Genomic DNA, 13,543 nt, shown 5'->3' with positions numbered 1-13,543 from the left:
AAAGAATCATAATGTAATTTATCTATGCTTTTAATTAAAAAGCTTGTGCTCTCTACTGTTTTTGGTGGCTCTCTCACACATGCTCTCAGGCATACAGGCATACATGCTCTCAGGCATACAGTGAACCACTCTCGCCAGTTATGTTAATGATACTAAAGTATATCAGGTGGCCAAGGACCCTGATAACATTCTAAAACTGCAAACAGACCTGAATATAATATACAAATGGCCTAATGAAAACAACATGCAATTCAATTCTGAGAAGTTTCAATTACTCCACTATCGGCCCACAAACAGACTACAATCGAAATACACAGAGAGTTATTGCGTGACCTGGGAATCCACATGAGCAATAATGCAACATTCTATGGAGCATATTACCAAGTTGGCACCACTCTGCAAGCGAATAGCTAGATGGATTCTGATATCATTCAGAACCAAGCAAAAAGGATACCATGCTACTCCTATGGAAAACTATCATTCTCATTAGTTTGAATCACTGATCCCAATTGTGTTTAGTGCAGAATGTCAAACTGGTAGCGGAGCAAGAGGCAACCCAGAAGAAAATGCTTAGCAGCATTTCTTCCGACTTTATGTTCTGAGTTCAAAGCCGTCGAGGTCGACTTTACTTTTCATCCTTTTGGGATCGATAAATCAAGTACCTGCTGAACTCTGTGGTTGATATAATCAGCTTATACCATTCCCATGAAATTGCTGGCTTTGTGCCAAAATTTGAAACCAATATTATGTATGTAAGGTTGCAATGAAAGACTATCATAATTTTACGTTATATCTACTGGTCTTTGGATTTCATGTTGTGTCTTGATTCTGTGTACAGTGGGGATGTTCAAGTTATGTATAACACTCCTATATTTGTATTTTTGAAGAAACAAAATCATAATGTTCTTATTGGAACAAGATTTCCAAACATTCAAATAAACAGTGTAACATAGACTGTTTAGACTGGATGTACATGACATCTTGTTTTAGAATATGTTAAATGATATTTGTAAGGTAGTCACATTCGCCTCAACTTTAAAAAGAAGTGTTTTCTAAAGTTTAAATTGAAATTGCTTCTTCTATAACATGGTCATTTAGTAACTATTTCTATTGTCTAGCACATATTTTTTTTTTTTTTGTGACGTTGATTTATCTTTGTCCGATATTGTTTCTGTATAGCTTTTGTTCATACTATTATAGCATGACAAACAATTAACAAATCAAATACATCTTTAATTTGATGCGCTGATAAATAGTTTTCACATGAACTTGATATCAATAACTTTATCTCTGTATGCGGTACATATTGTAATATTTTGTGTCTAATTAAATATTTATTCCTTCCAATAGCAAGCTTATAATTGGCGCAGTGATAGAAAAATGTTAATCAATTCTTGTCATGCGTAAGTCATTGTTTATTTGTGTTTTCTATTATTACAGAATCTTATGTTTGCCCGGTACATCGTACAAAATGCAAGAACTACCTATGTGTACCAAGCACAGCCATGTGCAACTTCATTGATGACTGCGGAGATAACTCGGACGAGGAAAACTGCAGTAAGTATGAACCAGGTTATTCAGCCACTGAATTCGTTTTTTTTTTTTTTTTTCGAGCACCGTAGAACACAACCGACAATTCGGTTTCCATTTTATACGTGTACCTATTTCACATTGGTAGCCATCTGAACACTTAAGACAAGCTTGAATTAAAGTTACTCCATAGCGGGCATATTACTTTTAAAATGTCTAAACTATTGAACGTACGTTTTATTTGAAACATTACACAAAGGAATGTTGCTGAGATATTAATTACCACGCTTGTCTAATTTGCATCCAATTTTATTTCTTTCTGATACATTTCCTTACATACACGAATCAGTTATAAAGACGCTAATACGAGTTATGGTTTTAGTAATAAATTAGGCGATTAAAGTGAATGATGAAATGATTGATATAGTCGACATCAGGTTAAGTAGGCTGGTTATATTTCTCCCCGACTGGTTCTGGAATGCACTTAATGAACTATACTTTTCTATAGATGATATACGTAGGTAACCAATGATAATTACTAATTATGCGAGCAGAAGTGTTATAGAAAGCAGAGAGGCGCCGAAATACTTTACGATATTCGAATATTGGTACTGCACAAGGAAAGACTTTGGAAAGCGTGAAATAAAAAAATAGCAATTTATGAAGTCAAACGTTATTCTCCTTCTCTTTAAATAAGTTGTTGTTTGTTGGCACTAGGTCGCTTACGACGTCGAGGGTTCCAATTGATCCGATCAACGGAACAGCCTGCTCGTGAAATTAACGTGCAAGTGACTGAGCACTCCACAGACACGTGTACCCTTAACGTAGTTCTAGGGGATATTCAGTGTGACAAGGCTGACCCTTTGAATTGCAGGCACAACAGAAACAGGAAGCAAGAGTGAGAGAAAGTTATGGTGAAAGAGTACAGCAGGGTTCACCACCATCCCCTGCCGGAGCCTCGTGGAGCTTTTTAGGTGTTTTCGCTCAATAAACACGCACAACGCCCGGTCTGAGAATCGAAACCGCAATCCTATGACCGTGAGTCCGCTGCCCTAATCACTGGGCCATTGCGCCTCCACTTTAAATAAGTAGCTATATAAAATAAATCAATAAATGTTTATATATGATACAGATCTACTTCTTTCTTCTTTCAGAGTACCGGTCTTGTTATCTTGCCGAATTTCGTTGCAATAATTCCGAGTGTATTCCTGAATCCCTCTTATGTGATGGCATACAAGACTGTGTCGATGGCAGTGATGAAACAGAATGTGGTAAGAAATGTACAGAATTTGTCATGGACATAAGAGCGTGTGCTTAAAAGATTTCGCTTCGCAACTGTAAGATCCTTGCTTGATTCCTTTGCCCAGCTGTATAGAAGATTGAAAACTTCTTCCACAAGAATTGACCAACACTTTGTAAGCTTAGTTTGAGTGACAGAAACTGAACAGAAGATCAGTTTTATTATATATATATATATATATGATGTGTGTGCGTCTGTATTAGTTTATAGAAATTATTGCGACCTCCTGGTCGCAATAAGGGAAAGAAAGAAAGAATTCGTTATACACTTCATCTTGGTGTGCATAACCCTCACAGAGGATGGAAGCCATGATTGAAAAATTAATTACGTAGCAAAAATAAAAATAAATGAAGGTAAAATTCGCCCCTAAAAGGGGAATTTTGGATGTGACACCTCCCCTGCTAAGCAGGGCAGCTACGAAGACAAACAAAATTCAAGAATAATAATCAGAAACACACTTTGGTAGCAGGTATTTACAACACTTACTAGCGTAAAAAACACACATCCGTTGGGGAAGAAATTGCCGAACCTTCATACGTCGTGTTTAGTCAGTACTAACTGAGGTAACTTTTCTTCATTTAATTATATCCAGATATAAAGTGTCTTTGAATTTTCCTTACAGAATAATATGGAATATTGCTTCAATTATTTCAATCTTGTTTTTGTGTTGCTTTCCACCTCGTTTCCTTTGATGCATATATATATATATATATATATATATATATATATATATATATATTTGTATGTGCGTGTGTACATATATTGTCTGCATGGGTTGTCTTCCTATTATTTTGAAATTATATGGACCATCTGATGAATACGTTCTTTTACAATGATGTAATGTTCTCACTAATCAAATATTAAAAAAATGCGAAAGAAACGGCTGTATTGAATTTACATTTATCTATAGTCTGTTACTTTTTCTTTGCAGTAGGGGTGTGTGTGTGTGTGTGTGTGTGTGTGTGTGTGTGTGTGTGTGTGTGTGTGTGCTCTACTGTACTGTTGGATGTATCTCTTCGTCACCAAGTTTATCTTTTATCCGAGAATTTAGTTTGTTGTTTGCTGAACGCTTCCTTTATGGTGATGGCGCTGATGATTGATTAGACCAATTCTTGCATAGAAGAGTCGATGGCATTCACTGCATGGTAATGTTGGTAGATGAAGAGATTGATTTTGTCTAACCTTTATCATCTGTCGTTTGATTTGTTCCTCTTTTCTTCTGGTGGCTTCGAAGTTTTTGGTTCCGATGTTAATGAAACACGCTAGTTGGTACGGTCTGAGGCTTGTGTTTCAAACAATTTAAGCTCAAGTCCAGTGGCTTTCAGAGTTGTTTTGAGTTAGTCTTTGTATCTTCGAAGAGGGCAGCCTCGTGGTCTTTCCTCTGACGTGAGCTCGCTGAATAAGACTTGACGTGGATGTCTTGACTCTTCCATTCTTGCTACATTTCCTGATCATCGAAGACAGTTTTTCATGATCAGCGAATCGATGCTTTGACTGTTGGCTCTTCCCAGGATTTTGTTGATGGTCACATAGTATTCTCATTTTCTTTTTAGAGAGCACTACGCAGGGAGGTCTAAATTCTTTGTCTTATATACAATATTTTGAATATAAAATTGAAGGATCCACCTAATTTGCTTCAGTCTTTTGTACCATATTCGATTGCTCACAAAGACTCAGTGTAAGAACCCACAAATACCTAAGTGCTGAGATAAATTTGACAGATTAGTTTGCACATATGAAGGCAGTGGATTAATAAAATAACTGGAGTGTCATAATTGATTTATTACAATGCAATACATTGCACTGAATGTATCATTCAGTTTGTTATATTGATATATTGATATATTGATTATAGAGTATCTCCGTGGCCAGAAAAAGAGGGATCAGTTGGAATAGTTTCAATGCTGGGTTTAAAATTCATTCTTGACTGAGAGCCATCTTTAACAAGTTCATTTATATAATAGCTCGGTAAATAAATAGAAAATCTGATAATTAAGTAAACGGTGTGTTGAGTGAGATGTTTAATGTAAATGCAATACGTTTCAACAGAATATAACAATAGATATTTTAACCAGCACGGTAGGGTATAAACACAGGCAATTTATTAATCGAACAAGCTGCCAATAGTGAACCACAACACAAATTGTTGTAACCCATTTAATTAAGCCATGAGTGTCTGTAATTAACGTTTCCTTTAGCAATTAAAGATGCATTCAGTTGCAAATGAAATCGTTACTAACTATTGTATCTAGCCCTGTCGATACGTGTATTTCTATACATTAAGGTAGTATATATAAGCTGGTGAGTTCACATTTGTCTACAGGCGGTTGGACAAAATATTTAGATACTTTTATATTGTATAGTGCAGTTAAAGTATTGAAACAAAACAGACTGTAATTTTAGGCAAATATCTATTCATCTAGTCATGTTTCTACCACTCTTCTCTGCTTAGTAACCAATTCATGTCATCCTCACCTTTCAACACGGTTAAGCGCAAAACAAAACACAAACACATCATCTGTGATACAAATCTCATATTTTTATCTGAGATTAGTATTTTATGAGTCATCTTTAACTGCAGAGGTACGTTATACGTCATACACACATACACACATACATACACACATGATATATATGTAGGTAAATAATTATGCGCATCTAGACTGATAAGCAGATAGACTGGTAGATAAATATAAGTATATACATGTACACACACACACACACACACACACACACATACACACACACACACACACACACACAGAGGGTGTGATGAATAAATTCTCGTCTAAATTATGCAAAAATGAAAATAACACTGACATCTCATTTTAACAGGTATATCTACCAAAACTACCAAAATATCTTGAAATACTAAAGAGTAAATTTATTCAATAAAATCGCCATTTGCTTCGAAGTGACTTCGGAATCTCCTGCAACTCATATGGAGTTTTTGTTTAAGTTGTTGAATGCTGCCATAACCCTTGCCTTCAGTTCATCTTTGGTGTTACAAGGAGTTCTGTTGGTCTCTAGCTCAACTGTGCCCGACACATAATAGTCAAAGGGGTTTCAGTCTGGGGGTGTTAGGTGGCCAGATATCAGGGTGATGTGAATGCAGAATTGTCTGACATCTATGACTGGGCTCTGCTTGTGTGGCATGGTGCACAGTCTTGCTGCCAGATATAGGTTCTTCTAGCAGCCACCCTCTTGACCCAGGGCAAGACTACTCCATCAGGCATTTGAAGTACGTCGCTATGTTGAGTCTGAAGCCGTGTGGGAAGATGAATGGAGGCATACCGTCAACATTTATATATATATATATATATATATATATATATATATATATATATATATATATATATATATATATTAATATTAATAAAATTGATAATGTGAATAATAGCAATAAGGGTAGTTATAAAACTAACAATAATAATAAGAAGAAGAAGAATAAGAAAGTGTTAACCCATTCAGTAAGTTAAAGCATAGGCCAAGATCCAACGATAGTGTACCAAGGACTGAAAATAGTAGGCTTAAGTTTTTTAGGGATAATAATGTAGGTTGTTATTCTAGGAAACAGGATAGTCTATGGGAGGCAAGTAAAATCAAATTTAGTTAGTTTATTCAGGAATGTAGTTAGGAAACATTTCCCAATAAACTCGCTCTACTATAAGGTTATTAACGAGCATAAGGTAAGGTTCGGATTTTCAAACACCAAGAATTTGACCCAAATTATCGCCGCTCATAACTTTAAACTTTTGTCCTCAAACTCTAGTCATAATTCTGTTGACATAAACACAGAGGGTAATAATAATAATACAGGCAATGGTCGAGATGTTAGTCAAGACCAAACGGATATGGATAATACCACTAATTTTGGTAATAAACTAATAGAAATATCTGAAGATAACCCTAATAGAATAAGATTCCTTAGTGCAAATGCTAAAACTAAAAACATTGTCTATAGGTGTAATGTTATAACGGATAAGAAGATTTGGAGTTATATTGGGGCTTCGTCACTTAGTAATTTAGTTTGGAAATTGAAAGATGAGAAAAAGGATTACTCCCTTGAATGGTTGTTAGTAGGCAAATCGATGCCGTACGACAAGGGTAAAAGTACTTGCTCGTTATGTAACTTGGAATTATTTTCCATACTTTTTTCCAAGGGTCACCTAGTTAATAAAATAACGTTTAAAGCTTACAGATGTCTACATATGTATAGGCATACGTATGCATTTTATAAATAGGGATTACCGAAATGTGTATAGGCACAAGTTCGAAATTAAGGAAGAGGTATATTCATCTCTATATATCTTACTGGAATTAGGTCTGTGGCGCAAATATATGAGTGTATATGTATATGGGTGTAGGTATACATGTGGAGACACGCGAGAGTGTATGTGTGTATATATGTATATATGTGTGTATGGAGACGTATGTGTATGTGTGTACATGTAAACATGTAAACATATATAAGCTTGTATGTGTGTATGTGCATATGTATCGATGTATATATGGAGGTATAGCTATATGTATGTATGTACATATGTACGCATGTGTGTATGTGAGTATGTATGCGTATAGATGTAAATGTGTGTGTGTATCCGTGCGCGTTTATGTGGGTGCATATGTATGTGTATGTGTATGTGTGTATATGTATATGCATGCATATGTGAGTGTATATATGTGTTTGTGTGTATATAATTATACATAAAAAATACATATAGATGTATATTGGTGTGTGTATCTAAGTATAGGTATATGTGTGTATGTGTGTGTGGGTGTAGGTGTGGGTATGTGGGTGGTGGTGTGCGGTACGTGTGCGTGGGCGGGTATAATTAATTAATTAATATATTATCGTTTTCGGAAGATCCGATAGGAAATCTTGATGTACATGGGGGATGAATTTTTGGCAAGGGATTTTTACGCTGTAAACCGGGCGGTGTACGTCGCTGGATTTCGGTTGACTGGTTTGTTTACATTCTGTAAGAAAATAACGATGGTAGGTTGCGTGCCGTCGATTATTCTTTCACCCTCTTGGATGATGTGTGTGTTTTGCTAATAATAGTATTGGTGATGGCAATAATGCGACCCTGAAGAGATGGAGTCTCCAGAAATTTGTAATATGTTGTAATTTGTTACAATATTTTACGAGACATCTTATGATGTGGTTTATTTATCCGGGATACCCTATTGAAATGTGCATAGGTTTGGCTTATTGTGGTTGTTTCTGTTATTATAACTGTTGCTGCAATAGAGTATCTTCAATGCATTGATTTTGAGCTCTATCCTTTAAGAGACATGTATACACACACACACACACACACATATATATATATATATTTGTATGTATATTCACATTAATATCTTATTTTTCTTATTTTTCATATAGTGGTATCATAATAATAGTAGGATGCTTACAAGTAAGAGAAAAGAAAATTAAATTTGAATTATTTTGAGTATACACATTCACATAACATAAATTCTCCATTCGATGAATGCTAGAAAGGTCTTCTTGAAATTTGAAACTGTACACCTCTAATGTACAACAAACTGATTTTTACATTTGCATAAAATATAACAATGACATCTTCCAGTTTTATGTATAGAACTATAAAAGGCAAAGATTTAATTACTTTTATTTTCGGCATTTATGGATCACATATTAATTTTTGTCGTGCAGTTGGTAAGCTAGAGTTTGATTTATTGGTTAAATTTGTTGTTTAAATTTGTTATACCGCCTTGCGGCAATTGTTAACGTTGTTAAATTGTTACAATAAACTGTGTATTGCTTGTTAAAAGCATTTGTTATTCATTCTCCCATTGGGGGAAATAATAATTACAATTATTGTGGTCGGAAAATAGAAATGCCGCGTGGCGATAAGCCAAAAGAAATGTCGCGTGGCGATACGCCAAAAGGAAATATGTTTGAAGAGGTATCAAGTGCAACTGAAGGATCACCTTCAGATACGGAGGAAGAATTATTTCCAAGTCTGCCGTCTGGCACCACAAAAGAAAAGTCAAATATAGTGTCGAAAAGAGTAATTAATGTACCGAGTGTACAAAAAGAAAATAATAATGATATAAGGAAGTACAACGAAATAATAGGAAAAGATGGAAACGTGGCAAAAGTGCAACCCCCTGAGAGACTACTACAAGAAGAAAAGAAAAAGGTAATACTTTACAAAACCTATAATTTAAGTCGTAAAATTGATAAAATATCCAAAGGGACAGCAGGAAAATATCTGAAGGCCATGTGGTGTGATATTGATTACATCACAAGAGGAAAGAAATTTGGAACAGTAGAGATGAGGATGAGAAATGCGAGTCAACACTCAGTGAAAACGCTGAAAACAGAAGATGTGGGGCTCATTCCCATGTACATGGGGATGAGGACATCAAGGATAAGAATTGGGAGGATTCCTCCAGAGATTGATCTTATGTGGCTGGTTATGGCTGTGGTTATGAACCCAGAGGAGAAGATTACGCTACCCCACGCTTTCAAGGACCTTCATTAACAAAAGTGTCCAGCAGATCCTCCATCTGAAGTGGTTCGACAGAGTGCCAAACACCGACCTGTGGGAAAGGACCAACCAGGAGCCCATACATGCTCAGATTAGACGAAGGAAATGGAGATGGATCGGACACACACTGCGGAAAGAACCCTCAAATGTGACATGACAAGCACTGGACTGGAACCCGCAGGGGAGAAAGGAAGCGAGGAGGCCCGAAGCAGACATGAAAGCGGAGCATTTTGGACGAGCAGGATCATCAACCTGACATGGGAAGCAGTCTAGAAACACGCCAATAACGGCAAAAAGTGGAAAATAACTCTTGAGGCCCTATGCTTCACAAGTGGCAAAAAGGATTAAGTGAGAGAGTATCAATGGTAGATTGGGGCTCGTGGGATCGGAGCTGAACCAAAACGCCATTCCATTTGTTTTGTCATTTGTTTGCATTCCATTCAATTTCACGTTAAAATTTTAAACGCATTTCTTTGTTAAATCATACCGTGTATCTGACACCAAATCAAATTGTGCTGTCCCCATCTATGTTGGCCCCTGATGGGCAATAAAGAATTAATGGATCACATTAATTGTAAAATTGTATTACTCTTAGAAATGGAATCTAAATTTGATAATCATTATTAGTTAATACATCTAGTCGCCAGAGATAATGAGTGTGAATTTCCGTGTAGTCAATCGAATGCTATTTAAAAATATATGAAAAAATGTTTAAAAGTTACTGTCGTAAATATGCGCTTGTACAATCTTGTGCTAAAAATTTTGCATTATATTGTATTCTCATTGAATATATTTGATTAACGATATATATATGTATACACACACACACACACACACACACACACACACACACACACACACACACATACAACATATATATGCGTGTGCGTATGTAGAGAGACAGATAGAGAGACAGACAGACACAGACAAACTGAGAAAGCAAGAAGCATAGTACAGACATTTATGTATATACGGCAGCTTTCGTCCTAACTTTGGGACTGCCATGTTGGCTTGGCGATAACTATTAATTTCCAGTACCGCTGCCGTAGTCTCCTTTAGAGAGACTTAGAAATATTAATAACTCTATATATATATATATATATATATATATATATATATATATAGATAGATAGATAGATAGATAGATAGATAGATAGATAGATAGATAGATAGATAGATAGATAGATACTGATGTTTACATTAGGTTCACTCCTGTTCCGTCCGTTTGTGTATTTATCTGTTAGTCTACACTGATTGCTTTTTCGACATATATTTTACTACGCTTTCTCTATCACATTCTTTTTCACTCTAGGTGTAGTTCGAAGGCACACATACACACACACACACACACACTCACACACACACACACATACACACACACACACGTACAATCACACATGTTACAGCTTTCCGGTTTCGCATTTTTTCCACCATTATTAACTCATAAGGTGACATGGATAATGATACATTTAAATAGTAACTGTAAAAGCAGAAAGAAAATGCATGATTAGATAGTTAACGAAAAACAGTGTTTTAAAAACAATGACTAGAAACCTAGCCTGAAGAAATAAAGTGAGGTGTTGCAAACACATAAAAATGCTTAAGCTGTTTTTTTCCGCAAATTATTAGTATCTGGCTGCAGATAATGAATCGGTATTATAGCAAACACATAAACAGCACGTTTGATGGCGGATTTCTACATTTCAAGGAACTTGCAATTCTGTAAAAAAATATTTTTAAAAAACCCATTAAGTTAAAAAAACTCAGTTTACAGATATTTTAAAGTTGATTTCATGTAAATTAACTTAATTCTTTCTCTCTCTTTTTTTATCTCTCTCTCTCTCTCTCTTTATGTATCTATAAGTGGCTGCGTGTTAAGAAGCTAGTTTCCTAACCACATCGTTCTGGGTTCTCAGTTCAACTACGTAGCACCCTGCGCGAGTGTTTCTACTCTAGCCATGTCAATAGATTTGGTAAATGGAAGCTGAAAGCACGTCGTGTATATATATATATATATATATATATATATATATATATATATATATATATATATATATATATATATACACGCACACACATATATGTATACACGCACACACATATACATATATATGTGTATGTGTGTATGTGTGTGTGTGTGTGTGTGTGTGTGTGTGTGTGTGTGTGTGTGTGTGTGCGTCTTTGTGTCTGTGTTTGTTACCACCTGTGTTTGACAACTGGTATTGGTGTGTTTACGTTCCCGTAACCTAACATTTCAACAAAAGTACTCGATAGAATAAGAACCACGCTCAAAAATGTACTGGGGTCAATTCATTCGAACAAAAATGATTCAAAGCGTTGCCGCAGTCTAATGATTGTAGCATGTAAATGATAGAACATAGAGATGTATGCAAATATGCGATCATTTCGATCATCTGACATGTAGCACATGATGCACCTGTACAGGTAAATGTCGAATTGATGGAGGGAGTGAACTTATGTTTACACAAACATTTGATCACTATAAATAACTCATCTGCATGGTTGGTCTGGAAGAAATTTCCAAACTCTCATACGTTGTCTAACGACTGGAGGGTGCATGTTATGCATATATATATACGGATTTTCTGTTTATATCTTTGTAAACTTTTCCGTTTGTTGTGTTTTTGTAAAATTTTTGAAATATCATTTATGTAACGTTAAGCACTCATGAGTTCTTTAACACATTTGTAAAAAAACATTTGGAGTACTTTTTGTGCGACGGCCATTTCTATCTCTCTCCTTAGTACCTTACTTCGTTCTCTGTTTTGAATTTCTATATATCCTTCCCTCGTCTCCAGTTCTATAGGAAATTTTCATTTACCTTTGCTTTACCCAACAAATTCCTGTCTTAGCCTTCTTTTTTGTTGTATATGTATATTTTATTTTTTCATGTTTGTTTTCGTCATTGTTCTGTACGTTCATTAGCTATTCCCAGTGGCTTCTTACAACGGACACCCCCAAAAGGGAACAATATCGACGTTAAAGGCACACAATTGTAAGGATCTTTTTCACGTTGATAGATGATGAAGTAGCTATGAAGGTTTTGTTTGTAATGCTCTTGTAAAATGTTCTGTTTCTTGTGTTTTTGTTAAATTTTTGAAACACACACATATAACTTGTTTAACTAAAGAAATATGCAATCCGCTGAAGTCTGCTTACCCTGCGACTTCGAAATAACTGTGACCTATGCGTGAGAACAAGCACTAATCTACACATGCATTCTTACATAAATACATACATACACGAGACATTTCCTCGTTCGCCAATATAACATGATGATGCCGGTACTTCAAGTAATGACTGTGCATGATACATTTTACAGTAAGGAGAGGCCTTACACACAACATACATCACGCTCTAAACAACGATGCCAAATACCCTAGAAAGAAGTAGTCAGCATCATTGGCTGCCATCGAGTCATAGGATTTATATTAGACATTGCCTTCTCCTCCATTGATGTTCTGACAAGGACTAAGAATCACTCATTACACACACACACACACACATATATAATTAAGATCCAGTGGAATTAGACCCTTAAATTGAGGTACCAAGTCAGTCCGGTATTTTCTACAGAGCTCGGAGCAAGATGAATAAAAAGCAAATAAGTAACAAGGATTTCAAGATATTCAGTGCATTACGGCCGTTTCAGGCGGCTCCATTTATTCAAACAATGCAAGCATTACACCAATTTGAAATACACCGCCTTCTTCGGATGCATAAAACCATATAGGTTTTCAACATACAAGATACTTCGTTATAATTTTTAGGAAATATTTCATCAGAGCTAGAAAATAACTGAATTACATGTTTGCTGCTATTATTGTAGTATAATGAACTTCGGGAGAAAATACCCCAGTTATAATTTGGAATGGCAGAAGAGAATAACAATGGGAGTCATGAGATGGTAATATAGCTACAAATTTTATCTATCGCCTTATCACCATCAAAAGATTTAATGCAGCTAGTATACTACGTCCACTAAGAATTAAAACCACTGAGAATTGATAGTTAAGTTCTAGCTGCAGATAATTAATTATTGTTAGATACTCTCCTAAACCCCTACGTTACTATGGCTATGAATTCACTATGGCCATATAAAGAAACTAATCTCAGAAAGAGTCAGTAAGATAGTGGTGAATGTCTAGAAAGAGACAGGGTAGAGGTGATA

General features: G+C 35.6%; 1 protein-coding gene across 2 annotated transcripts in view; it reads left to right on the top strand.

The window, feature by feature from the left end:
- Nucleotides 1-13,543, top strand: part of LOC106868530 (G protein-coupled receptor GRL101) — a 778,677-nt gene that overhangs the window by 502,461 nt on the left and 262,673 nt on the right. For both annotated transcript variants that reach the window (XM_089348684.1, XM_089348683.1), the window contains exons 4-5: nucleotides 1,441-1,557; nucleotides 2,685-2,801. In XM_089348684.1, coding sequence (XP_089204810.1) covers nucleotides 1,441-1,557; nucleotides 2,685-2,801 — 234 coding nt within the window. The remainder of the gene's footprint in view (nucleotides 1-1,440; nucleotides 1,558-2,684; nucleotides 2,802-13,543) is intronic.

This window comes from Octopus bimaculoides, chromosome 3 (genome assembly GCF_046866305.1).
Source record: "Octopus bimaculoides isolate indiv1 chromosome 3, ASM4686630v1, whole genome shotgun sequence".
Taxonomy (NCBI): Eukaryota; Metazoa; Mollusca; class Cephalopoda; order Octopoda; family Octopodidae; genus Octopus; species Octopus bimaculoides.
This window is presented reverse-complemented; position numbering and strand designations above follow the sequence as displayed.